Source organism: Lepus europaeus, chromosome 13 (assembly GCF_033115175.1).
Source record: "Lepus europaeus isolate LE1 chromosome 13, mLepTim1.pri, whole genome shotgun sequence".
Classification (NCBI taxonomy): Eukaryota; Metazoa; Chordata; class Mammalia; order Lagomorpha; family Leporidae; genus Lepus; species Lepus europaeus.
The window spans coordinates 8,978,551-9,001,157 of record NC_084839.1 but is presented as its reverse complement, the minus strand read 5'-3'; the positions used below and the strand labels follow the sequence as shown (position 1 = coordinate 9,001,157).

The window sequence follows — 22,607 nt, the reverse complement described above, 5'->3', positions numbered from 1 at the left end:
CCATGGGTTCCACCTCTGAAGGCTTCACACCTGAGGGTTCTACAGCTGTGGGTTGAAAATATCCAAAAAAAAATTGCATCTGAACTGAACCCATTCAGACTCCTCTCTTTTTCTCTAAATAATACAGTATAACAAATATGTACCTTATATTAGGTGTGATAGTAATCTAGGAAGCTATGCATCGCTTCATAGCAAACACTACACCCTTTTATAAGAAGGACTTGAACATCCAGAGTTCACCGCCTTGGGGAGGGGGCTCAGGAGCCCAGTCCCAGTGGACAGCAGTAGGCAACTATATGTGGCTGGGGGGAGTTGGGCGACCCCTCTCATCCTCTCACAAGCTACATCTGTTGCAAGCAAACCTTGCAGCTCTGCCTCCCAGGGGGTCCCTGATCACCTCTCTGTGCTCGGCCCAGAGCCTCAGCCTCAGCCACCCAGCTCTCAGGCGGCTACAGCAGCAGTCACAGCTGAGCTGAGCCCTCCTGCTATCCCACCAAGGCTCTAGTTCTGAGGGAAGCCATCCTGGCCTTTCCAGTCCTGCTTATTCAGCAGTCAGGTATCCCTGAGTCGCCTCTGTCAATGCCATGAGGAGCAGAAGAACCGCCCAGCTGAGCTCTGCCCGAATTCTCGACCCATGAAATCACAAGATGCGCTAGGACAGTTGCTATTTTAAGCCACTAAGTTTTAAAGCAGCTTGTTTCAGAGGAACAAACAGCTACAACAGAGCCTGTATGTTGGGGGATGTCCGAGACAGGGGGCAGGTCTGGGTTGTGTTTCGATGTGTATTGCCTCTGGCCCGTACATTCTGGGGAGAGAGTGTCTCTGTTTCTACAGTGTGTGCTTCTGCGTATTTGACATTCCTGTGTGACCGCATGTCTACAGCAAAATGAGGAGGCAGACCTTCCTGTGAGAAATCTAATCCCATCATATACAAACTTGCTTGCCTATTTTGAAATGAGCCCACAGAGACCACCCAAGCATGTACGTGTGTATGCATCTACCTATGGGTAAAGTTTGATTAGAAAATAGGCCGGGGCCAGAGCTGTGGCTCACTTGGTTAATCCTCCGCCTGCGGCACTGGCATCCCATATGGGCGCCCAGTTCTAGTCCCAGTTGCTCCTCTTCCAGTCCAGCTCTCTGCTGTGGCCCAGGAAGGCAGTGGAGGATGGCCCAAGTGCTTGGGCCCTGCACCTGCATGGGAGACTGGGAGGAAGCACTTGGCTTCTGGCTTCGGATCGGCGTAGCTCCGGCCGTAGCAGCTGTTTGGGGGGTGAACCAAAGGAAGGAAGACCTTTCTCTCTGTCTCTCTCTCTCTCTCTCTCTCACTGTCTATAACTCTGTCAAATAAAAAGGAAGGAAGGAAGGAAGGAAGGAAGGAAGGAAGGAAGGAAGGAAGGAAGGAAGGAAGGAAGGAAGGAGAGAGAGAGAAAACAGGCCAAGATGAGACCCAGGGTTCTCAGGACAGTTGCGATGGACTCCCTGGGAACCTTGAATCCTGTGAGCGGCAGCTAAAAGCCAACTCACCCTATTCTGGTTCCCCCAAGGGGCAGTGGTTCCCAGAAGGTTTCTCAGGGGCGATGGTAAGTATTGTGCAAAAGCCAATTCCATGCAGGGACAGATATATTTGGAAACATTAAATAAAACAGTGACAAAGAGTCTATGTTTCCTGCACAGCTTCTCCGCACCTTTCCTACATTATTCTGCTGCTGCGGATCTCCAGGAGGGAGCACAGAGTGTAGCAGTTCCCACACCACAAAATCTCCGCAACCCTTTCTCACGGAGCAAATGGAGCTACTTGTGTGCTGGGAAAACTGAGCTGCAGAAATAACAAGCATCACATCCAAATCTGGGGTCAGTCACCCACACTCCCTACCTCCTTCTGTCTCCCAGGGTAGAAGAAGTTCTAAGAAATGCAAGTCTGTTTGGGGAGACCCCGGGAAGGACCCGGGGGAGGGAGGAAGGGCAACAGAGACGAACGCAAGCAAGAGCAGATGTTTGTGCTGCTGTGAGAGGCTGGGACAGAGACAGAGACCGGAGAGAGACAAAGGGACGGATGGAGAGAGGCAGGGACGGGGTAGGAAGGAAGAGGCAGAGAGCTGAGGCTGCAGCCTGGGGAGGGTGACCCTGCCTGCACTGCCTGTGTCTGGCACAATCTTCCCGCAGTCCTGACTGCAGGAAGACCCCTGGGACACATGAGCATTTCCTTCCTAGCTAAGCTGTGCCCAGTAAGCCAAAGTTTGCCTTTCTCAAGCGCCCAAGTTGCTTGGTGTATTAACCATGTCGTCTTATTTTCTGTATCTCGATACTCTGATACCTGGGGCCTGCTGACCTGGAGAGACGGTCCTCCCAGGGCTAGCCCTTGTCTGGGTTCGCACCTTTCATTGCAAACTGACCAGCCCAGAGCCCAGAGCCCTGAGCCCAGCCACCTTCTTTATGGGCCCTCACACCCAGGCTGCTATCCACCTGCCCCGTTCACCCAAGGGCCAGTTCTCCAACACCTGGGGTCAGTCCTGATGTCCCAGGCCCCGCTGAAACCATTCAAATTTGCCAGCCCTAAGCCTGCTGACCCTGTCGCCTCTGTACCTTCCCACAGAAGCCACATGATAGAAACTGTTGTCCCCACTTCCTTCTCATTCTCTCTCTGTCTCCTAACCACCACCCACGCGCCCCTGTGCAGCCCTGCAAAATGTGCTTTCGAGTCCAGGGAATCCATGGGCACAGAGCGCTTTCTCCTTTGGGTTGGTGTGTCTCAGCGTGCCTTGTCCAAACAGATCCCACGTGCCCTCAAGACACTCGGTTCCCTGGAGCCACAGGAGCGGAGGGGGTGCACAGCAGAGACAACCGCATTGACCTCCAGGTGTTGGTGACCCCGGGGGCACCGACAAACCCAGGCATCAACCAGGTAGAAAGGATGCATCCACCTGGGACACACCAGGGGGTCACACAGCAGCTCCCCGAGCTGACGGACTGAGCCCAGGTCCTCGACCAGCCGCACACCCTCTGTGTGGCCGTGGTCTGGGTGCTGCACTTCTCTGTGCCTCATCTGTCACCTGGCAGATGGCGATGACGACGAGCCACCATTATGAGGATGGAGCGAGAAGGAAGCTCCACCCTCAGGTTCCTTGATGGTTATTTTCTTCCTGGTCCACCTAAAAGCAAACAGCAGCAGAGCAGGCACAACTCATTCGTCTGTGTGCCACCTGGGCCAGGCACCGGGGATGCACAGGCGTTTGTCACAGTTCACAACAGAGAGACTAATGGGGGCTGGATTAGTTGAGCACCTGCTATGGGTCGTGTCCTGTGCTAAGGACCGGGTTTGTCATTGGGGCAAGAATGAAGATGACTAAGGCATGACTTCCTGAGCTACTCAGAGCCAGGCAGGAGTACAGAGGCGGAAATCCCTCTATAATCCAACCTGGAGTGTGTTGTTCCAGGGGCCTGCCCAAAGCACTGGGTGGCCAGGAAGAAGGGAAGTTTCCAGCAAGGCCACCAGAACATAGGCTGAGCGGGGAGTGGAGCAAAGGAGGCAGAGGGCATCGCTATCCATGCAGAAGAGCTGAGAACTGAGACCAGGAGGATCGGGAAGACGCGGGGCTGCTGTGTGCAGGACGGCGACACCGCGAAGCAGGTGCAGCCGCCGAGGAGCCGTGGGGGAGCCCAGTACAAAGACGCTCCGGGGAGAAGGAGCCTCGTCTTTGACATCAGCCGCCACTGAGCGCGCACAAAGCAAGCGCTGCTCTGATCCTCTCTAAGCCTTGCTGGGGAATTCACATCGACTTGGAGATGAAGCAGCCGAGGCTCAGAGCAGCGACACGTGCCCCACCCACAGTCACACTCCACGGCAGGACCTGCCCGTGGTCACATGCCATGGACAGGACCTGCCCGTGGTCACACATTGGGGACATTTATACTCTTCCTTCATGACAAACCTTCTTTTCACAAAATGAGCAAAGCCTTGACCTTGGGCAAATACCACAGATTCCAAACGGGAAGGCTCCTAACACACAGAGTTCCCTCTGTTGACGTGAGGAGCCCACACCCACAGCCCCTGCTAACAAACACCGTGTGCCTCACAGCACGGAGAGGAATGTCATTGACGGCCACATGTTTGGGGACAGGCTGTGGGCTCTCGACAACCCGGCCCTCACCCATCAGCCCCAAAGTGGGGTGGGGGAGGTGGGGTTTCTCTGCAGGAACAACCACCCAGGCCGTGAAGAAATCGCTGTTTGTAAGGACATGAAGTCCCCGCGGTACTGTCCCCACCACCGTGCTGCTGTTCTTGCGATTCTCCGAAGAGGCAGGTGGCCAGGCAGCCCGGCACAGCAGGCCTCCTGCCAGCAGGATTTTTAAACCAAGAACTCTGACGAAGCCCCTAGACATTGGGTACGTCCAGTCCCTTCTAGGAAAGTGCCTGGTCCCCCGAGACAGCTGCAGTGACGCCAGCAGCCACGGCTCAGCTGGGCCCTGGCCAGAGGGGAGAGCGGGCAGCCGGCGAGAGGTCACACAGCCTACAAGGCAGGACTTCCTAGAACTGGACAGGCTATGGGAGCCACCCTCACCCCCAGCTGTGCACCCAGGGCTGAGCTGACTGGGGCTGCACATACCCACATCCCAGCAAAACCAGGACTCGAGCCCAGGAAGATGATCTGTGACTTGGGAGATGAGTGTGACATGGTTGGAACTGCATAGAATGTAACTGCCACAGCCACCAGTCCCTTGGAGGACTGCAGAGGTGAGGGTGGTGACAAGTTGGGCTCTGAGGTGGCCCCTCGGGAAAGCCCCCATGTTGGAGTATGCTCACCTTGCTGTAGCGTGGGGAGGGCTTGCTTCCTGGCCTGGCGAGATGGGGACAAGGAGCTGTAAACAGAGGGACCTCAGGAAGAGGGTGCTTGGCACACAGGCTCTGCAGGTGCACACTGGCGAGGCCACCAGGCTGAATCAGTAAGCTCTGGGTTTGCAGTAGTGGCAAGGCCACCGCCAAGCCCATCTCCACTGTGGGGTTGCCCATCCCAGACCTCAGGCCAGGCCATTGCCAAGGGCAGCCAGGAAAGGAGGCACAGGTCCCCAAGGCTCGTGCTAGGGAGGCAGGCGTGACTTCCTGAGTGGTCACACGATTCGGGCCTCCTTCCTCCGTCTGATCAGAGCAGGGAGAAGCCAGAGCTCAGCCTGCTCCCAACTCAGCACACAGCAGCCTGCCTGGGCTCTCGCTGCTTTACTGCTCTTGCTGCATTGGCCACAGCCACCAGGAGCCACTGCTCCAGCCTGGAGGGCAGACCCAGCTCGGGACAGCCACAGACACAGGAGCTGGCTCAGGGTGGAGGCGCCTGGAACACGCAGGTTTTTCCGGAAGCAGTCAGAAAGCTGACCGTGGAGAATATACGGGGCTCGGGTTTCAGGGCTATCTGGTTAAATAGGGCAGTTGGAATGCCGCTTGGGACACCGCATCCCGTGTTGGTTCAAGGACTGGCTCTGTTCCTGATTCCAGCTTCCTGCTAATGCCTCGGGAGGCAGCAAGTGACGGCTCAGGTCACTGGGTCCCTGTCATCCACCTGGGAGACCTGGATTGAGTTCCAGGCTTCTAACATTCACTCCAGCCAAGTCCTGGCTATTACAGGCATTTGGGGAACAAACCAGCAGATGGGAATATTCTTCTATCTGTCTGCTTTTTAATAAAAATTAATTTAAAAATTCTAAATGCACAAATAAGCCCACAGCCCCACAGAAAGAGGCACTGTCTTTCTTAGAACCTGAGGTATGAGACTGTGTCTCTGTTCTCTAGTAATAAACACCCTTCCGCGGGACAGAGGCCATAGACCCAGGGACAGGGCAGGATGCCAACACCTGCAGAGCTGGGAGCCACTGGCAAGAGGACCACAGGACGGGGGTGCAGAGGAGGGGCACAGCACCCCACAGGAGATGACAGTCGGGAAGGGACCCAAGGGAGGCAAAAGCCAGGGGGCCACTCCTGGGCCTCCGCCCCTGCAGGGGAGCAGGGAGCAGCCCCTGAGGCCCCAGCTGGGCAAAGCAAAATGCTGTACAGGAAGCAGGAGTCAGACGTGGGCTCCACTGCTCCCTGCTTTGCCAGACCACAGTGAGAAACCATTCGTGCCGCCCAGCACCAGGCAGGGCGGAAGCTCAGTGTTCCTGAACACAGGTTCCTTGCTGGCCACTCATCTCCACTCAGTTCTGAGGGGACTCCAGCTCTGGCAGACCCAGGCTTAGCTCAGCCTTGTGCTGCTTGAGGGTCATCTAATTTAGATCAAAATCCAGTGCCTTCTTAATACACCATGGGTTACACATACCCACAGCCCAGAGGTAAACACGCACTCACTCTCATATACAGGGGGCATCAAAACATGTGTAGAAAAATGGAATTAAAAGATTGCAGTAAGGAGTGGGCATTCAGCCTACCGATTAGACTGCCTGCACCCCATAGCAAGTGTAGGGTTCCACTGCTGGCTTGGGCTCCTCACTTCACATTTGCATAACCCTAGAGGCAGCAGGGACGCCTTAAGTAACTGGGTTCCTGCGCACACATGTCAAACCTGGTTTGTGTTCCCAGCTCCTGGCTCCAGCCTGGCCTAGCCACAGCCACTGTAGACATTTAAGGAGCAAACCAGTGGATAGAAGTGCACTTTCTCTCTCTGTCTCTCTCTCTCTCAAATAAATAAAAATAATTTTTAAAAATAAAAACTCAAGTTCAAGGCCTGATGCCAGCCATGAAGTCCATCCTTGAAGCCAAAGTCCTGGGAATGTGACCAGGTCAACCCAGTCTTCTTCACATTAGTTACTAAGGGGAAACCGGGGCCCTTTAAGGATTTTTTTTTTTTTTTCAAGATCAAAAACAAAAAGAAGCTGGAGGGAGCCAGATCAGGGCAGGAAGATGGATGCCAAAGGATTTCCCGCCGAACTTCGCACAGCTGCTCCTGTTAATGAGAAGGGTGAGCAGACGCACCGTGCGGTGGGGAAGTTGTCCAGGTGTGCCGCCCAGGCTTTCGCTGGCTTTCTCAAGACTCTCTTGTAAGAAGAGGATTCTAGATGCTAAACGAGAAAAATACCTCAAGTGTCCCAATAAACAGCTGCCACGGCCTTTGCTCCCAGCCAGTCTACTTCTGCTTCAACTGCACCGTGTTCAGCTCTTCGTAGCCGCTGCTTGGTTTGTGCTTTGTCATCAGGATCCTACCGATAAAGCCGTGTTCTAGCGCCTGTTCCAATTCTTTGGGGAAAAAAAAAAAAAACAACCCTTCTTTGCAGCGAAAGCTCTGCTCGTATCTGCAGCTGAGTAGACGTGGTCTGAAAGCCTTGGCAACCACTGGTCAAGACAGCCTGGTTTCGTTAGCGTTTCTCGCCCACAAACATCATTTCACCTCCCTTCCCATAACTCAAGGCTCACGTATATGTCTGGGTGACTGTCTCAGGGCCGGCTCTGTCTCCCAGCCTGGCACTCACTCCCCTGCGGCTGTGCTGGAAGGGAGAGGCCCTACGGCACCACCAGCCTCTGCCCAGGGTTATCCATTTCTGTCTGTATACCGTTAGCTAACCATGTCGGCTTTGCAACAACTAAAGGACACTCAATACGTGGAATTGGAGTCAAAAATCCAAATTAACTTTGTGCGAGTCCACAGGCAAGCCTCTGAAAGCTGTGCCTCCCCTGATGAACAAAACAGAGGTAGAATCACTCCCAGCGACAGCATGAGCCCTCAGGGGAATTAGATCCTGGAGCCCACCTTGGGGTGGGGTGGGGGGTTGACCAGATAAATACAAGGTGAAGAGGAGGACAGAACAGAAGCAAGTGAGGGAAGACTGACAGGAGAGTGGCATCAGCCTGTGCCATGAACCTCCACGTATCCCCACGCTGCGCATGGGCCTCTGGACGTGACGAGGAGTGACAGGATACAGGCACGTGAGTGGCTCCAGGGGGCGCTCCACCAGCATTCAAGCCTCATGGGGAGATTTCTCAGCCTGACGATGCCCTCAGAGGCTCTGCTGCCCATTAGCTCCTACTCAAGACTCGGGGTCTCAGTTCTAGAATTAGAGAGGGGCATGAGAGACTGACAGGAGCTTCCAGCCCCTCTGAGGTCTCATTGATCATCGGTCCGTTGATCCTCGCAAACTCCCACTGTGCTGCACCTCTCCAACATCCTGGTTTCCCTGCCATCCTTGTTGAAACTCCGCTGTCAGGTATAAGATCCCAGTTCCATATGCCCACCGCTCCCTGGCTTCTCCCAATTGAGGCACTGGAATGGGAGATCAACTGTGTGAAACTCCACCTTTCTCCTTCTTCCAGCTGATCGACACAGCATCCCACTGACTAGTCTCACTTTAAACTCGAGTGGCCCTCGAGGCTAACCAGCAATCGCGTGGAATTTCCAGACACTCCCTCACTCTCCGCAACAATTACCTCCTCTCTTCTCAAAATACCACCACCTTCTTCCCCATCTTAACCCCCAACTCCAGGGGGAGAGAAGCAACCAGAGGAAGAGTTCCATGGATTTCCACAACAGGTGCACCGTCTTTCATCGCCAGCTTCCATCTGGAGGGATTGTCGGTGCTCGTACTAGAGCCCACCCCTGCCTTTTGGACTCAATGCTCTACCGCAGCAGCCCTCTCCTCTATTTGTAGATCACCATGTCCCACCTCCACCGGACCAATCCAGTCAACAGTGAAACGCGCTCTGGCTTGTGTGCAGGTGCAGCCTCCTCTCCTGACCCCAGCTCTGCCTACTACTGCCCACCTGTTCCCCTCTGGAGTCGCCTCTACTTATTTGCCCTGATCCCATCCTTCTTGCTCTGTTCAGGTGCCGACTTCCGCACAGCCCTCCTCACCAAGGTCACTGGGGCATCTGTGTTGCTAAATCCTACAGACCTTTCTCGGTCCCCAACTGCGTTCCAGCCACAAACCGCGTCTGACACAATTTCCCATGCTCCTCCTCAAAACGCTCTCCTCATCTGGCTTCCGGGACGTGGAAGTCTCCTGATGTTTCCTCCCGCTCAGACGACAGGGATCCGCCCACTGGCAGGTTTTACTCCTGGGCTCCAGGGATCCTGACCTGCCCTGCCCAGTCTCACGGTTTGAAGGCCATCCGCGTGCTCATGACGCCAGATGAGTATTTCCAGCCCTGATCTCACTCCTGACCCATCTGTCCAAATGCTTACCCGACTCCCCCACCTACAAAATCAAGTAGGCACCTCAAACGTACAAGTCCCAACCTGGAGCGACCCTGCGGCGGAGGGCTCTGCCAGAACCTCCCCGCATCCCAGCACAGGGTAACTACATCCTTCTAGAACAAAGCCTCGGAGCCATCCTGGAGCCGCCTTCTGCTCTCCCACCCAATGCCCAGTCCACTGGGAAATCCTGGTGGCTCTGTCACCAGACGTCCCCAGAAGCTGACGGCATCTGTTCCCACCCTGGTCGGAGCCTCCCCGTCTCCTGTTGTTTACCGCACCGGCCTCCTAACTGGACTTTCTGTTCTTCTCTTGTCCCGGTAAACTGCCCTCCACACTGTAGCCAAAGAGCTCAAAGCCTGCCAGGGCCCAAGGGAGAGCCAAGTCTTCATACGGCCGAAGCCCTGTGTGCTCCCACCCCTACCCTCATCCTCCGGCTTCATCTCCTGATGCTGCCCCTCATCCTCCTTCCAGCCATGCTGTCTCCTTGCTCTTGCCCAAATACGCCACCTAGGGGACTTCGCACTGGCTGTTCCCTGCCTGGAACACCTTTCCACGCAGTCCAGTGTCCGGCTGCCCCACCCCCACATCCTTGCTTAGAGAGCATCCCAGGCTTCTCTCCATCTCAGAATTCCTGACCCTTGACCCAACTTCATTTCTTCCTTTGCCCTTCTACCCCTGAGTATGTTAGTTAATGTGCGTATTTATCATGTCTATCACTCAGGGACTCTCAGGATGCGGACTCCCTGAGGTCAGTGCTTTGTTTTTGATGTGTTTTGTGTTGATCAGATTTGTTCACCGAGGCTGCCAAGTTTCACGCACGTAGTAGGTTCTCAGTGGAAATCCGTGAGTGACTGAACTGAACCAATCATAGCCTCAGGGTTGCCTCGGGCTTGGTTTTGAGATCCTGATTTTACAGGCAGGAACACCAAACAGATGAGCCACATGATGTCCCGGGAGCTGGATTCTCACTGAGACACACAGAGGCTGAGAAGATGGCTGGAGGATGTAATACAGCCCTGGATTCATGGTTCGTGATTTCTCGGGGGTGGGAGGGATGGCCAGCTTTGTGACACAGGTTCTGCATCCTGCAGGTCCAGCTTCCCATATCAGATCACTAGTTCAAGTCCCGGCTGCTCTGCTTCTGATCCAGCTCCCTGCTAACGCGCCTGGGAAGGCAGCAGAAGATGGACCAAGTACCTGGGTCCCTATCACCCACACCCCGATGGAGTTCCTGGCCCCTGGCTTCAACTGGCCCAGCCCTAGTCATTGCAGACATTTGGGGAGCAAACCAGAGGATAAACAATCTATTTCTCTCTGTCTCTCCCTCTCTGTCACATTGCCTTTCCAATAAATAGACAAAATCTTCAAACAAAAAGATAGTCATGGGAATTCAGATGTCTATCTTATTCTCCCTATCTTTGTATGTATGGGAGATTTTGTGTATTTTTAAATAGCAGATACTCTAAACGTTATCTGTGACAGGTGCTCAGTGCTACATAGGTGTTGGTCTAGAAAGCAGATGAGGAGCACAAGAGCCACTGTGCTGCCGTCAGAGAGTTTGGCATGCACCACGCGAGACAGCACTGCAAGCTCCCAGTTGATGCAGGACAAGGCTGGAAGACACAAGGAAGCCAACTCGGGCTCCCAGGCAGCTAGTGGTGCAGACGCTCAAGGCTCCAGAAGTGCAGAGGGGCATAGAGACAGCGGTGGGGGGAGGGAGCTCCCCACAGTTAGCAGAGCTGGGCTCAGCTCTGAAGAACCACAGGAAGGAAAAGGACTCCAGGGGCAGGTGGAGCCGTCCCAGCGCTGTGCTCCCGGAATCTGCACGGGAGGCTCCGGGAAGCCCTGGGCTGACAGTGACGGTGACGGTGACAGTGATGGGGTGGCTTCTTCTACACAAGGCTCAAGGTCTTCCTTTCAGGGGCGCTATGACCCGGGGCCAAAAGGACTGCTGCATTCAGTGCTAGGCACTGGGTGTGCAGGAAACAGAAACAGACTTTCTGCCCCCAAGGAACTCACGGTCTCAAGTGGAACTCAAACTAACTTGAGAGAGGCCTGGAAAGGGACTCGGAGCTGCTGAGGGTACGGTGATCCCTGCCTCCAGTGTAGACGGAAGCACGAGGCTCAGCAACCTCTCGTCCTCCCCGGTGGACCCGCGAGGGGCTCTGGCCAGAGCACAGGGCCTGACTCCGCCGGTCTGCAGTGGGGTCTGCCCCTCTGATGGCTCCCAATGATGCTGAGAGGATGCTGGTCTGAGGACCACACTTTGCACAGCTCAGGGATCTAGATTCCGACCAGCCCGGACTGCAAGACCATCCTGCAGAGCGCCTGCTTTCTAGAATCTCTGAAGCAGTATCTCCCAAGCCTGTTGCATATGAGAACCATGCTACACCTGCCTCAGGCTCAACGCTGGACGCAGTGTTTCATAGGGGTTGCACCTGGGGCTCCACGGTCCGGTCATTTTTAAAGCAAGCTGCTCAGGGGGTCCCTGAGCCCAGCCCTTTGCCTTCCTGGGAGCAGCACCAGCCTTTTCCTCCAGGTCCCTGACTCTCTAGCTCCACCTATTGGATGCATTTTGTATGTCACAAGGACCTCGGAGCATTCTCCAATCAAAACTGGACACAAGTCCAGAGAAAACCTCAGGGATGTGATTTGACCAATCCCTGTCCCAAAATAATATTTCCTCTGACTTCCATGGGTCTCTGTGCCTTAAATATTTTTTTAAAAGATTTATCTATTTATTTAATTGAAAGACAGAGTTAGAGAGACAGACAGAGCGAGAGAGAGACCAAGAAAGACCTTCCACCTGCTGGTTCACATCCCAAATGGCTGCAATGGCCGTGGCTGGGCCAGGCCAAAGCCAAGAGCTTCTTCTAGGTCTCCCATGTCAGTGGTAGGGCCCAAGCACGTGGGCCATCCTCTGCTGCTTTCCCAGGCACATTAGCAGGACTCTAGATCATAAGTGGACCAGTCAGGGCACAAACCAGTGCCCACATGGGATGCTGGCATCACAGGCAACGGCTTCACCCATGGCACCACAACGTTGGCCCTTCGGTGCCTTACAACTTTCAGGCTGTGTAAATTTGCAAGACCTCAGGGACAAGGCTGCCACCCAATTTATCTTTGCAGCTTGAAACTTAACAATGGGTCTAGGACACAGACCCAATAAATGGGATGGAATTTGAATGAAAATTCCGAGTTTTATCATTTTTTTCTATTTTTTTTTTTCAAGAGAAAGCACTTGGGAAAAGAGCAGTTTAGGTGAGTTTTATTCTGTGGTTTTCACCTATGTTACAAACTGGGCAACCTCAGGGCACCGCTCACCAGGAGGAAAGTGGAGAAGGGAACTGAGGTGCAGGGGGCTTGCTCAGCTCCAAGCACAGTTTGCCAAGCCTTGGCAAACATTAACAGCCTCCATTCAAACTTGCTGCTTTACAGAAGCAACTCAAGATCTTGCCAACATTCCGCACCCCCAGGCTTAGCGAGATCTGGATCACAAGCTTGGGAAGGGAACTCGGGACTTTTTCAAGCCCCCAGGAGATTCTGGTATTTGGGAATTACACTGTTTAATCCTCACGGCAACCCATTTTACAGACAAGACCACTGAGACGCACAGTGACTTTCAGAAGTCACCCAAGCCAGTTAGTGCCAGAGCCAAAGCAAGAAGGCAGTGGGGCTAAACTCATAAAATCATACGTGAACATGCACCCACTAGACTGATCTGGGGCCCAACTAGAGCCACAGGGCAAACTGTGCTTCCCCAAGGAGCCTGCTACCCACTGCAGGAGCTGCTCCGCCTCCCACTGTGTTTGCTGGGCCTCTCCTCTAGCCAGCTGCTGCTGGGTCCCAGGCGACCAGAGACACTCACAGCCCGATTTCTGTTCTCAAAAACCTCACAGCCTTATGGGAAACAGGCATCCAGTGATGCGTCCACAGATGGACGTTCATTACTGGCACACAGAGGGATCTGTTTGGTCTCAGGGGTAGGAATTTCACAAAGAAAGTGATGTGAGAATTGACACTTGCAGGTCAAGAGCCCCATGGACCAAGAGGTGGGAGGCGACACTGTGAACAAGGGCGAAGGCATGAAGGTCCAATGTGCATGTGATGGGATTAGGGTTATGTTTCCAGTCCCGACCCAGGAACACCAGCAGGGCTGTAACTAAACATGCCTGCAGCCCAAGCCCACGGATTCCGAGTTTGTCCCATATGGAAGCTCTGAGAGTGAAGACAAGATTCCCACGAGGCTGGAGAAGACAGCATCCCAACTCCGAGTGTGAGGCCACACTAGCTGCCAAGCCAGCAGGTCTTCCTCCAGGACCAACACCCCAGGGTCCCACATACCATCAAGTGTCTGCCGTTCAGGGCATTTCCAAAGGTGGACTCAAGGGAGAACGGTGTCCCTCCTGCTCCTCTCCACCCCTACCCCAACCACCACCCCTAAGAAGAGGGCTAGGGCATGAGCTAAAGCTAAGACAAGGGCCAACGTTAGGGCTAGGGACGTTCTGAGAGACAAGTGAGCCCAAGCCCATGTGTGTTTAACTGTGTCGTGATTAGGCGCGTATTCTCAAAGCTGTGCATTCTCAAGTATCCTAGGATCGGCTGGAGATGAGCACCAGCCCGGTGAGACGGTCCCCGCTGGAGAATCAGTCCCTATCCCTAAGAACCACGGCTAAGCAGAGACGCGCACGCCAGGAGAACTGGCTCCCACGAAGGTTAAAGTTCACCTTGCCCCACTGTTCAGTGACATGGCAAGGCAGCATTTTCCGTGGAGGGAGCAGGGTCTGCGAAGCAGGGAATTATGGCTTCACTGCTAGTGTGAGACCCAGGCCAGTCAGCCACCGCCCCTAAGTCCCTCTGAGCCTAGACAGGAGCTACTGATCCTTACGTCCACTGATACGGCAAAATACAGAAAATGCCTGTCATGGCCTGGCACCTAGGGGGCGCTCTGTAACAAAAACAAGAACAAACCTACGTGTTTGTCATCTTGAAGCCACTTTGAATTACCCATAACTTAGCAATAACTCATCTGTTTGCAAAATCCTGTAACACAAGCCAGCTGCCCAAACCCAGTGTTCAAGACACAAGACTGACTGTTCTTTCTCTTTCCATCTGGTGACCTTTCACCTACTGGGCCTTTCTTGTTGGACAAAACCCAGACACTTGATCCTAGCTTGCTGCACTGTTAACTTCGAAGTGTCTATCAAATGGTTATTTATAAATGCAATTTCTACCCGGGGTCATATTAGGGGAAGATGCAAACTAGCCAAGTCCCTTTCTCCTTTATTTTGAGTTGCTTTGAAATTCAAATCACCTTATGCTGAATGAAGATAACCAACTCAAGAATGCCAAGAAAACTCTTACTGTCAGTTGAAAATGTTTTACAGATCAACTCATTTCCCAAGTGGCAACACTCCCCAAACACACACACACACACACACACTCATGGCGGAGAGGTGTGATCCCACCCAAGTGTGCCCTGTCCTGGGTCTCGGTGTGGTGGCGCCTTCTAGAGGGCATTTCTGAGCCAGGACACTGCACCCATGGAGCAAAGGAGGAAGAGGTGGGGCCCAAGCGATGCTGTAGGATGTGGAAGCCCAGCATTCCCAGCCGCTGCCACGCGGGAAGGCTCAATCCTCCAGCCGGACACATGGAGAGTGTTCCTCCACGTTGTTCCAGAAAGAACCACACCTGTGCCTCCAGAGGGGTGGGCTTGTGAGGCCCCCGGGAGGCTGTCCTGCGGGAGCCCGGGGCTTCCTGAAGAGAGGGGGCGAGGAGGCGGCCGGGAAGACAAGGAAGCTGGAGGAGGGAGGTGCCAGGCTCGCTGTCTCCGTCTCCGTGGCTAGCTCCATTTTCGCCCCATTTTCGGGGAGGGCCTGCAGACACTTGCATTTACGATGAGGTTCTGCGTTGGGGAGTGCCAGTGTTGCCACTCATGGTCAGGCTCTACTCCCTGGGCCACTCGCTGCAGGACACAGGGCCTCCGTGGGCAGCATCGACGAAAATGGCCGCTCCGGATGCACAAACTCACCAAGGAGCCCTTTCCTCCCGACGGCCCAGCCAGCCTCCGACCAAAGCGCGGCAGACTAAATGAGCCCAGCACATGTTGGGGGTCAGCCCCCAACTGTCCCCATGCCCACCACTCTAAGAACCTTAGCTATGAGGCCGGTGTTGTGGCATAGTAGGCTAAGCCTCCACCTGCAGCACCGGCATCCCATATATATGGGCATCGGTTCTAGTCCCAGCTGCTCCTCTTCTGATCCAGTTCTCTGCTAATGGCCTGGGAAAGTAAGATGACCCAAATGCTTTGGCTCCTGCACCCATGTGGGAGACTCAGATGCAGCTCCTGGCTTTGGATCGGCCCAGCTCTGGCCGTTGCAGACATTTGGGGAGTGAACCAGAAATGGAAGACCTTTCTCTCTATCTCTCCGTCTCTCTAACTCTACCTCTCAAATAAATGAATAAAATCTTAAAAGAAAAGAAAAGAACAGAACCTCAGCAGCCTGCCATGGCCTGCTTTATAAAGTGCCTGTCAGGAGCCACCCACCTGACACAGCTGGTCCCCAGCCCTGCCTGCTGCACACGCCACAGCGCACTGAGCTGCCTCGGAGCGGTCACCCCTGCTCGTGCAATGGCCCGTGCAGAGGCTCAAGGGGTGGCGTCCAGATTCCCTGCAGACTGCTCGGCGCTGCACACGAGGGCTGCCACCCAGATCTCCTGACCTCGCCCGCTCCACGCTCTCCCCCACCCCGACTCAACAGGATTCTCTGCTCTAAAGAGTCTCATTGTCTTCATCCTGGCAACAGTAAACTCTCCCAGAGCTCAGAGACCAAGCCCTGCTGCACCTGCCATAGGAGAAGTCGCCTCCTCCTTGGGCCCTGGCCACAGCCTCTGAGGGGTCTCAGCAGGCACACCCCGAAAGTCTGAGAGCACCCTGCCTCCTCGTTGGCAGCAGAGCGTCCCATGCGTTCACCCCGCCCTACGGCTCAGGAACCCGAACCTCTCCCCGCTCCTCCCCTTGTCACCCTCCACCTGGTGTAAGGGTCCCCCCATGCGCCACGCCCACACTCATGGGCAGCGCCTGCCCGCAGCCCTCGGAGTCCAGGCCGGCTTCGTGCGCCCTGGGATGGAGCCGCCTCCGTGCCTCCCATAGCAGCTCCGGCCGCTCCCCTTCTCTCAGCTCCAGCGCCTGGGCCTCGGCTCTTCCTCACATCGGCTCCACCCTCAACTCTGCCTGCTGAGTCCCCACCACCACCCCCCCTCGCCCCGCACCCCTCACCTGCTTCCAGTACTGCAGCCCGTGCGCCACCCCCGCCGTGCTATGCTCCGTGTTTTCCAGTCCTCGCCTGAGGTGCTCTACTCAACTGCCGGCTTGTTTTCTGCAGCCCCAGCGAAAGCGAGGCCTCCAGGAGGGCAGGGCCGTCTTTTCTACTCATTGCTCCATCTCCAGGGCTTAGAGGGGCCTGGGTGATTGGTGGAGGCCTCATGCTCCGTGCCAGGTCGCACTGCACCCTAGCGGATAAAGCTGTCGCCTACAGTGCGGGCATCCCATATGGGCGCTGGTTTGAGTCCTGGCTGCTCCACTTCTGATCCAACTCTCTGCTATGGCCTGGGAAAGCAGTAGAAGATGGCCCAGGTCCCTAGGCCCTCACTCACGTAGGAGACCCGGAAGAAGCTCCTGGCTCCTGGCTTGGGACTGGCCCCCCGCTGCCCAGCGCCGCCCACCTCCTGTGGTTGTGGCCATTTGGGGAGTGAGCTAGCAGATGGAAGGCTTCTCTCTCTGCCTCTCTGTACCTCTGCCTTTCAAATAAATAAATAAATCTTGGGAAAATGTATAAACACTCCATGCCAGAATGGATGCACAAACAGCCAGACAGCATTCTTTGATGATGTGTGCCAAGTTGAGCATGGGTGCCAGCTGACATAAGACTGTCAACTTTGTAAGATTTATTTATTTGAAAAGAGTTAGGGAGAGAGACAGAGAGAGACAGAGAGTGATCTCCCATCTGCTGGTTCACAACCCAAATAGCTGGAACCGCTGGGACTGAGCCCACCTGCAGCCAGGAGTCAGGAGCTTCATCCAGGTCTCCTGCATGGGTGGCAGGGGCCCAAGCACATGGACCATCTTCCACTGCTTTCCCAGCACATTAGCAGGCAACTTATCAGAATCAGAGCAGCTGGGACTTGAACCAGCACCCATGTGGGATGCCGGCGTCTCAGGTGGAAAGTTAACCTACTGCGCCACAGCGCTGGCCCCGAAGATGTCAACTTTTAATCTTAGGAAAGAAGGAGGAGGAGGAGGAGACAGGGAGGAGCACCTGCTACGGCAGTCATTTCATCAGTGAGACGCACTTTATCCTCTCCAAAATGCACCATCAGGAGGACCAGCATCCACACACCACGCAACACTGTCTTGGGGATCAGGACACTTTGGCTCCAAAACCTGTCTCCCCCTCCCCCAACCCCCTGTGCAACCCTCCGGTGCTCCTCCTAAAAGGCCGAGCGCCGTCACTGGGCTGGCCCTGGCTGCAGCCGGCGCACCTGAGTACATCAGCACCATGCCTGGCAGTGGAGACGGTGCGGCTCCCAGCTGCAGGCACTCAGCGCCAGGGCAACACTCAGCTCAGCACAGGGACTTCTCAAGGAGTTAATATTTTCTCCCACAGCGTCTCCTAACACATTTTCCCTGCAGCTGCTGCGAGAAAAACATCCTAAAACTCTATAACAACTCACCTCATTTGTCCCCATCCTAAGCTCGTAAAGCGGATTTATGAGACTCCGTTTTAACGATGCAGAACCCAGGGCTCAGAGAAGCTAAAAGCAACTTGGCCGAGGGCAGCCGCTCAGTTTACAAGTGGCAGGGCAGGACTCCAGCTGCAAAGGTGTTGTTCATTAACATTAAATGCCAGCCCTGCAAGGGGGGGAGGGGCAGGTGCAGGTGCAGGGGAACAGCCAGCCAGGTTTCCCCGACCACATCTGTGACCATCTTCTCTCCACGGGAAGGCGGGAGTCACGGATGACCAGGGTGGGCTGTGGTTTTTTAGATCCCCGGACATCTCAGACCACTTCTCTTCTTTCCCTCCTCGTCTCTCATTCCCCCCTAGTCCCTCATTCCCCCGTTCAGCTCCAGGCACACCAGCCTGGAAAAGCGTGGCTCACAAGGGGTCTCCTTCTATAGCGCCGTCGCCTGAATATCTGAACTTTATCATGTGCAGCACACCCAGCCCAGCCGTGGCCTCGTGCCCGCAAACACACAACTCAGCAATTCTAAATACCAGAGGGCGAAATCCTGCCACGTGCATTTCCTGTGATTTAGACTGAGGCTGCCCAGGGGGGCTGGGAGTCTGTGGGTCCCCAGGACGTGGGTAGAATGTCCCTCACAAGCAGACTGATAGCTGTGGCTGGAAAGCTCCAGACCGACCGGCCTCTCCCCACGAATGGCTTCTTGTGCAACATGTGTGACCTTGCGGTTTTACATCATGCCTCCAAGTGAGCTGCAATCTTCCGTGTGGAACTAGCAGAGGAGGGAGCGGAGCTGCTAAGGAGACAGATGGTCTCCAACAGACCCCCGCTGCTCCACGAGCCCCAAGCCAATCACCATACAGTATGTGACCCCTCCCGTCCAGTGGGCGCCGCATAGAATGCCGTACAACCCCGGGCACTCCCTCAAAGCCAGCGTCCCGTTCGGGCACTCTGCCTGCTCTCCTCTCGGCCCAGATGTTTTCTGTCAAATAAAAGTTTCTGCCTCTTTGCAAATTGTTTCCTGGCTTTTTATTTCTACACTAAGCTGAGGAAAAGAAGCCGCCAGGCTCACTCCTGCAACCGCCCTCCGCCTGCCGAATGGTAACATAGACCACGTGTTCTCCTGAGCTCCCAGGCCCGGCGTGGGGCAGAGCAGGACAATGACAGGTTGGACTGCATGCTGGGGGACCCCGCAAAGCACTTTGACTCCCACAGCTCATTGGAACCTCACAGTTACAGGCAGGAAACTAAGTCCTTCAAGGAAGTAGCTTTGTTGAAAGCTTTGCCTTAGACACACTGCCCTAGCCCTGACCCCAGGGAAGGGGAGACCAGCAGGACCCAGGACCACCCCGAGTTACCAGTAGAAAGGACCTTCCGGTGGGAGGCTGGCGTTGGGCACTCCCATACCAGAGTGCCAGTTTGAGTCCTGGTTGTTCTGCTTCTGATCCAGCTCCCTGCCAATGCACCCGGGAAAGCAGCAGAAGATGGCCCAGGTGCTTGGGCCCCTGCCACCCCTGTGGGAGACATGGTGGATGGACACCCAGACGGAGTTCCTGGCTCCTGGCTTCTGCCTGGCCCAGCCCCGGCCATTGTAGCCATTTGGGGAGTGAAACGGTGCACGGAAAATCAGTCTCTCTGTCTCTGTCTCTCTCTGTCTCTCTTTGCCTTACAAATTGTAGGGGAGGGAAGGCTCCAGAGGCAGGTGCTTAGCCTTAAAAAAAATGTGCTAAGGAGGCTTGTCCCATCCCAGACGCCCATGACAGCAAAAAAGACATTGCAAGTAATTAACCAGGACAACGGTGGACACTCAGCTGACAGGCAAACCAGGACACACGGCCCAGCGGCAAGGTCAGCCAGGCTGCCTATTAGGTGCTATGGGGCCCCGAGATGGAGACATCCCCGCTGGAGCTCCCGGGGGTGGAAGAAAGAGAAGTTCTAGAACACCGAGGCAGAGGAGGAAGGTGCAGCCGAGTCCCTCGTCGCCCGCATTCCAGCTCCATAGAGAAACAAAACCTGTTCCCACCAGACACAGGACGAACACGAAGCCAAGAGGCTTGAGGTGCTCTGGACCTCTTGCAGTGCTGGGATGAACGGTGGCCACCTTTGCAGAGCATCTGGGAGCGTTGGGTTAGTAAGCCTGACGTGCCTCATTTTACAGACGAAAACACGCTCCAGCAAATCAAAACGTGACCCTGGCATGGCTGCGTGCAAGCCCAGGCCCTCGCTCTGGGCCTCAGGCTCGGCCTCTGAGAGCCTGGCTGGAGGAATGTCACCATGCACGCCCCATCGAAGGGACAAGAAAGTCCACGTGGCCTAAGAACGGCTCCTGCAGACTTAGCTTAAGGGGAAGGCCCTGTGCTCTCACCCCACCTCTGCCCAGCCGCAGCTGAGGAGGCTCCCGGCCCTTTTACTCTGTTGAACTCCTAGCCCTCCTCCAAGGCTTGGCTCAAATGCTCGCTTCTCAGATGTCGCCTCCCAGGCCCTTCCAGGTCAGCACCCTGGGAACTTTGCAGGAGCCTGCTGCAACCCCGCCCACCCACATTCCGCTTCAGCCTCCTGGGGGAGCAGGGGCAGGCTTTGCCCATCTCCCCAGCCCCCATGGGGCCCTGTACACACTCGGGGCCCAGCGTCTCTGGGAATGGCTGTGGCCAGCACCATGGTGGATGGTGCCAATCTAGCAGGTGCCTCCAAGGGCTTGTGGTGCTGCCAGCTGCCCTCTCCCAGCCCTGTGGCAGCTGAACCACTTCTACCTCCCCAGAAGCCAGCCAGCCTCGCCTGGGCTGCCTGCCAAGGCAGCTGCAGCGCCTGCCCAGGCCAGCTCCCCTGCAGGCTCCCCGGCTTCCCCGAACTGCAGTCTGCCCATCTGGGCTTTGCCTCAGGTTCCTGGTTGGCATCCTAGTTCCTTGGCTTTGCCGAAGCCCCCAGTCCTGGGCCCAGCCTGGCCCTGCCCTCCAGCAGGGGAAGGAAGCCGCTTCAAGGAAAAGCACCAAGGCCTATCCTTGGTCACGGCGGCCACGGGGAGGCTCGTGGGGGGGGGGGGCAGGGCTGTGCTGGGCACCACCCCCAAGCAATCCCCCAACCCCCACAGGCGCATCCCAACTCCACAGCCTGTTTCCTCAGCTGTCAGTGGGACACAGTGTCAGCAGTCCCCGCCCGCCCATGCGGTACAACAGCGACTCCGTCACCGCTGGGGTGGAGCCGGCCAGCCCCTGCGGGTCCTCCCAGGGTGGAAGCGAGACAAAGCCGCTGAATCACCACCACGCGATCGATTTCACTAATGAACCACTCGGGGGCGGGGACGCTCCTGTGCTACCTGCACGGGGAGCAAGCTCTGGCCCACTGAGGAGACACCTGCCCCGAGGGCTGAGCGTTGCTCCGGCCCTCTTCTTCCTGTCTCCCTCACCGCCTTCCAGCTTGAGCACCCACAGCCACCCCCGCCCCGCCTCCTGTCTGAGCCAGAGCTGAGTGAAGTGACAGTGACAGGTGCTTTGGGGACCGGCTGCGGCACCCTGGACTTGCTGGGTCTCTGTTTACGGCACACTTGCTGGCGCCAGCTCAGCCTCCTGCAGCTGAGGCCCAGAGTACAGCACCGCGGGGTCTCTGGGGTAAGGCTTCGGCATACGGTCCTCCTTGGAGAAAGCACGGCTCTGAATTCTAGCCCTGAACTCCCTGCCACTGAGGGTTCTCTGAGTTCCCCCTCTCCAGTGTTGGGGGGGGGGCACTTATGAACAACCTCTCCCACCCCATGCGAAAACATGCAGTGGTATTCCGGGCGAGGCGACAGCAGGCCACCAGACCGCCCCGGCTCCAGGATCCCATGGGGCCCATGTCACACCCAGCGTGTCTCTGAGACGGTGTCAGAGTCCCTCCAGCAGGCTGTGCCAATGCTAAACACAAAAGCTGCCACGGTTCCCAGCCCAGCACGCTGGGAACAAAGCGATCACCACACACATTCCACCCGAGGTGCCGGAAAGTCCCTTAGCACCCGGGCAAGCGCTAAAGCCACCACGCTAAACACAGCTACCAGAACGAGAGCCCGTCACTCATCCGGGGGCCCATGATGAGGAGCTCTCTGGGCACACTTGACCCCACAGTCCCATCAGCACCCGACACCCACAGGTGGAGGAACAGAGAGTGGCGCCATGTCTGCAGATGGCCACGTGGCCGGCCCTTACCCACGACCAAGCCGAATCCTGGGGGCTCTTGCCCTGCGAGGAATCCCAGCTGGAGCTGCAGACTCTGTCCTGCTTCGCCATGGCCCGGCCCGAGGGTACTGGCCGCTCTGGGAGAGGAATGTCTCTCGGGCAGCCCAGCCAGACGCTGGGAGGCTCGTGCTTGTGACACGGACACTGGAGCCCAGGGCAGGCTGTGCTCGCCTGTACTCCCGCCCGGAGTGCAGCCAAGTCACAGGGCTCAGCAAAAGAGCAGGGTGTTGAATTGCAAGTCCTTTCCCACCTGCAGACTGGGTGACAAACAACACCGGGAGGCAGAGGTTCCGGAAAGTGCCCCTTTGCTGTCAACTGTGGGCAGGGGCATCGAGGGGAGGGGCACGCCCCCTGCTGGCCAGCCACGGGTGGTACTGGGATCACAGCATCCCAAGGTCACACAGCTCAGGGGCAGAATGGGACTGGAAGCCGTCCGTGTACTACTTGTGCAGAGGATTTGGTGGGAGGTGGTGCTGAGTGCAGGGGACCCAGC

General features: G+C 56.0%; 1 protein-coding gene across 2 annotated transcripts in view; it reads right to left on the bottom strand.

Moving 5' to 3' along the window:
• Positions 1–22,165, bottom strand: part of LPIN1 (lipin 1) — a 129,930-nt gene extending 107,765 nt beyond the window's left edge. For both annotated transcript variants that reach the window (XM_062208965.1, XM_062208972.1), the window contains exon 1: positions 22,085–22,165. In XM_062208965.1, the coding sequence (XP_062064949.1) occupies positions 22,085–22,165 (81 nt within the window). The remainder of the gene's footprint in view (positions 1–22,084) is intronic.
• Between the last annotated feature and the right edge of the window lie 442 nt (positions 22,166–22,607).